This window comes from Citrus clementina, unplaced genomic scaffold, assembly GCF_000493195.1.
Source record: "Citrus clementina cultivar Clemenules unplaced genomic scaffold, Citrus_clementina_v1.0 scaffold_1, whole genome shotgun sequence".
In the NCBI taxonomy this organism is placed as follows: Eukaryota; Viridiplantae; Streptophyta; class Magnoliopsida; order Sapindales; family Rutaceae; genus Citrus; species Citrus x clementina.
The window spans coordinates 18,183,413-18,188,314 of NW_006263303.1; the positions used below are offsets into that span (position 1 = coordinate 18,183,413).

The 4,902-nt window shown below is 28.0% G+C and overlaps 1 protein-coding gene across 1 annotated transcript; it reads left to right on the top strand.

The window, feature by feature from the left end:
• Positions 1-2,725: 2,725 nt before the first annotated feature.
• Positions 2,726-3,438, top strand: LOC18054215 (TIR domain-containing protein). Its single transcript, XM_006451872.1, has 2 exons — positions 2,726-3,186; positions 3,321-3,438. The coding sequence occupies exons 1-2, from the start codon at positions 2,726-2,728 to the stop codon at positions 3,436-3,438; spliced, it is 579 nt and encodes a 192-aa protein (XP_006451935.1).
• The last annotated feature ends 1,464 nt before the right edge of the window (positions 3,439-4,902 follow it).

Here is a 4,902-nt window from a genome sequence, read left to right on the forward strand (position 1 = left end):
GGTTTTTGTTAATTCATTTTTCAATTTAGGAAAATGGAAAAAAAGGAAACAAAGTTTTAACTTTTCATTATCTATTTGGATTAATTGAACTTAATTTGTAAATAGACAATAGAAAATAGAAGAGATTGAGAAAAGGAAAACGAAAGAGAAAGAGGAAGATAAAGGCAAGATAGCGATAGAGTTTAGGAATGATAGCCAGATGGGGAAAATTGCTTAAGTGTAGATTTTGTGCTGTAGCTATTTATAATTTTTGTTAGTAAATATTTTAAAACACTGTTCTGGGCATGATTCTACAGGGTTCGATGGTTAGTGCTCTAAATGTTAAAGTTTTAAACCTTAGAGATCTTTGGTTTGAATTGGAAGTAAAACAAGTTTTAATGATTTGTTTTTTTATCTTTGATACTTTAGTATCAATGATCTTTGATGTTTAATTTACTGACACACTAGTATCAATAACATCTGATACATATTTGTCAAAAGTGGAAAATGGTGCATATATACATAATTACTGAATTTTTTTACAAAGTGTTAGTAAAGATCATCTTTCTAGTAGTGATTTCATTACGTAACTTTAAAAGAAATTATTTATTAAAATAATATTGTATTTTTTAATGAAAACTCTCATTGAAAATCAAACAAACAAAAAATCTACTAGTAAAATCGATTTACGGGGAATTATTTAAATTAAAAGCTCTACTAAAAAGTTATTTCAAAAGGAGTCTTAATTGGTTTCACTAAATAATTAAATAATTTCTTTAAAAAATGTGACTAATATTCTAAACAATTGTACTTGAAGTTCTTGAATAGTCATGAAGACGACCATTTCAAACAGGACTAACGTACTATGCATACTAAAGATATCTTAATTACTACCTTGTTACTAGGGTTATACCGTATTTCAAAACAGGCACTTATATGTATATAGCATTCTTTTGACTACCTTTACAATTTGTATTATACATAATGTTAAGTTGGTTGGTTGAGTCGTATGATCGAAGGCGGAAAAAACTGAAATGACAAAGGGTATGTTTGCTTGTTACACGAAGCATATTGATAAGGAGAATGACACTTAGTCCTCCGAGAAATCGAATTTACTACTCAGGTCTATTATACATCTTTATTCTCTTTTATCTCTGGGATCAAAATAGTGACTAAAAAAGTACATTGTAATCATGTTCTTTTAATAAATAAAGTAACTAGTTTTAAATTTATAGAGATTATGGATAATTAATTTGTATGTGAATTAATCACTTAATATCTTCATAATATTCAATATCCCGTGACATCATAATTTTATAATATTATCCTTATTTTCAAACATAATTTTTTTTCATATTTATTATAGATCAAATTAATTAAATAGTTTTATTTATATTTATTACAGATGAAATCAATAAAAATAAAAATAAAAAGATTAAATAGTAAAAATAAAAAAATTCTTATTCTTATTTTTATTTAAAAAATATCTTTCTTATTCTTTATTTTATATTTATTCCAGTCTTTTATAATATTTATAAACTGAAATGATATTAAAATAAAAGTAATAAAAAAATTTCAATATGAATGCATATTTAATTTTTAGGATAAATGCTCGTTTAATCCCTATATTTTGACTTAAATACCCATTTGGTCCCTAAATTTTAAAAAATACATCAATAACACCACTGCAATTAAAACTTTTACATTCCTACATTTCTTGCTCTTTTCTTTTACAGTAATAATGTTCCAACAATATTTTTGACATGAATTAATTTACCTATAAAAGGCTATACAATTAGAAAATTAACCAATACTTATTTATGAGCAAATTAATCAATAGTATTTATTAGAAAATTATTATTTTTTCCTTTTATTAATATCTTCAAGAATATTGTTGCAAGTTTATTATTGTAAAAGGAAAAAAAGACCCCTATTTTTTTGTGAAATTTTGGGTGTTAGGGGGTTATTTGCTAGTATTATGAAAACAATATGAGTGCCAGTGATAGATAACGATTTGAATAGGAGGAAACTGGCAATTCTCTCTCTCTCTTGCTATACTCGTATTTTAACATATGGATGAAATAAATTATTAAAAATTTATCAACGATCCAAGTGGTAAAAGTAAATTCTATGGGAAATGAAAATACCATTTCCATATTGATAAGTCTTGAATATGAGTTATAACTATTCAAAATTCAGAATTTGTTTTTTGAAACTACACATACACATGCATGTATACAGTATGCTTAGAAATCAGACATAGAGTAGGCAAGTCGTTTTATTAACAGTATATTTCTCATTAGTGGCAGCCCATCGACACTAGGGTTGAAAAATTGACTTCTTGTCGTCGAAAGAGGTCCATGGCACATGTTATAAAATAATATTAGTTTTTTTTTTTTTTGGAAGTATTAGTTTGTTTGTTTATGAGAGTCAAAAGAGCGTGTTTCAAGTGTCAAGATTATTTCTTCTTCATCGCTTCTGTCAAATCAAACCACACGGTTAATATTTGATGTTCAATATTCTCTTATATACATTCCTCGTTCAAAATCAACCCTAGAAACACACCACATAAGTTCCATTAATTAAAAAAAACAAAAAAATAAAAATACTCAAACCTTATATATATATAGACACACATGTGTTTTTAATCTTCACACAAATCTTCAAAAACAAGAAACCAAAGGGAAAAACAAAAGCACAAAAAGCTTATTATTAAAAGAACATCATGCAATATCGTTCAGCAGCCATGAACTTGCAACGCCAAGTTTTTCGTCAAAATCGATTGCGAAACCAAGCAATAAAGCCATGTGATGTGTTCATCAACCACAGAGGAATTGACACAAAGAGAAAGGTGGCCACATTGCTTTATGATCATCTTTCTCGGCTTAATCTACGTCCCTTCTTGGATAACAAAAACATGAAGCCGGGGGACAAATTATTCGACAACATCAACAGAGCCATAAGAAATTGTAAGGTTGGTGTTGCAGTTTTTTCACCAACTTATTGCCAATCATATTTTTGCCTTCATGAACTTGCTCTCATGATGGAGACCAAAAAGAAGGTGATTCCAATATTTTGTGACATTAAACCCTCACAACTTCTCGTTATCGATGACGGAAAATGCTCTGCAAATGAGCTTAGGAGGTTTAGCTGGGCACTTGAAGAGGCTAAGTTCACCGTAGGGCTCACGTTTGACTCTTTAAAGGGGTATGTTAATATTTGATTTTATTAAATTAATATAAATATATGAATTGTATAACTTTTCAATTTACCTAAGAAAATTAGGGTTAGGGTTTTAGGTGTGCATTGATACATATTTCTTTTTAATGTATGGTTTGTAGGAACTGGTCAGATATTGTGACAAGTGCTTCAGATATAATCATTAGAAGCTTAATGGAGATTGATTACAAAGAGCAGAGGCACTGGCGGCGCCAAAACTCAACTCCGATGCTGATCTAACCCTCACTTTCAGCACTTCTAGCTGATGATTTGCAGTGATTTCTTAAATTCTGATGATAGTATTTAACTTTATTCTTTTATTTGTTTGTTTATTTTTGTTCAATTAATATCCTACTTTGAATTCTTTTAAATAACACAGAATACCCTTGCAATTTGTCAAAATTAATCATTTGTTCTCGTGTTTCAGAGTCCATTAAACCCCTTGCTGTTAAAAAATTTATGTTAACTTTCAGCTTTTTTGAGTTTTTTTTTTTTAAAACTATTTTACTCCTAAAAACCTTTATTGATCATGGTAGGTCTTAGACAATGGGAGTGAAATTGTAAAAGATTTGAAAGGCTGAATGTTAATTCTTCTTTTCAAATACAAGGGGTTTTAATGGGTTTCAAACATAAAACGCGAAATGATTAATTTACTGAAATAAAAGAGGGGTCTGAATTATGTTGATGTAATAAGTCGTTATAGTTCAATAAGAATTCAGAATTCTGAAGCTTGCAATCGTTAATTTATCTATTTGCATGTACGTTTCGACAATAGAATTTACATTTTATTATTCAACGTGATTAATAATCAATTATTACTTTTCTATTCTTTTCTCCTTTATTTTCGTTATGTCTCAACTTTCAATAGCTGATTTATTTATTTTGAGAAATGACTTATGAGCGAGTTATACGCATTATCTTTTATATTACTTAACATTTAATATATATCCGTGGAAACAGTAAATTTGTAGTTTAGGATTCACACATGACTGGATGTCTACTAAAGAATAATGGTTACGTTTTTCAAGTTTTGATATCAAAGTTATGACTAATTAAACTGAGTTTATTTTGTACATAAAAAGGAGTTAAATGCATTGAATGACCATAATATCCGAGCACTTTGATATTGTTGGGAAAGGAACGCACACACGCATCTGTAAATTAAGTGGAAACAAAATTCTTTCCCTTTTTGTATGATTAAAACAAGATTTGTTCTATAAATAAATAGGCAGAAAATAATTTAACATAATCCAAAGCAATAAACCAACCACAAGAGATACAAATTTTTACATGAAAAACTCAAAATGGAAAAAACCACAGGACTATAGTTTAGTATAATCTTCCTCTATATTAATGAGATTACAACACAAATTCTTCTCTAGATAACACTAGCGACTAATAAAATCAAGAATCTTAATAATCTTTGCTTATAATAATCTTAATAATCTTTGCTTATAATAACAGTCTAATATATGTTTCTCTAATAAGTGAGTATCTCAAATAATAACTGATGAGAGAATAAAACAAAAATCAAGACTAGTAGAATTGTAGAGAGCGATGTCAGGAACTTATCCTCTAAATTTAAGAAAAAAACATAATTAATTTTGTATCTTACCCTCTAAATTTAGGAGAAAATATAATTAATTTTACATTCAATCATGCAATCAAAGATTGAAAACCCTTACCCCCAAGTTTTAATATCGC

What these genes read in the sequence shown, in the direction of transcription:
- LOC18054215 (XM_006451872.1), top strand. Translation starts at nt 2,726, where the DNA reads ATGAACTTGCAACGCCAAGTTTTTCGTCAAAATCGATTGCGAAACCAA. An exon ending in ACGTTTGACTCTTTAAAGGG is followed by an intron (nt 3,187 to 3,320) that starts GTATGTTAATAT and finishes TATGGTTTGTAG; the next exon opens with GAACTGGTCAGATATTGTGA.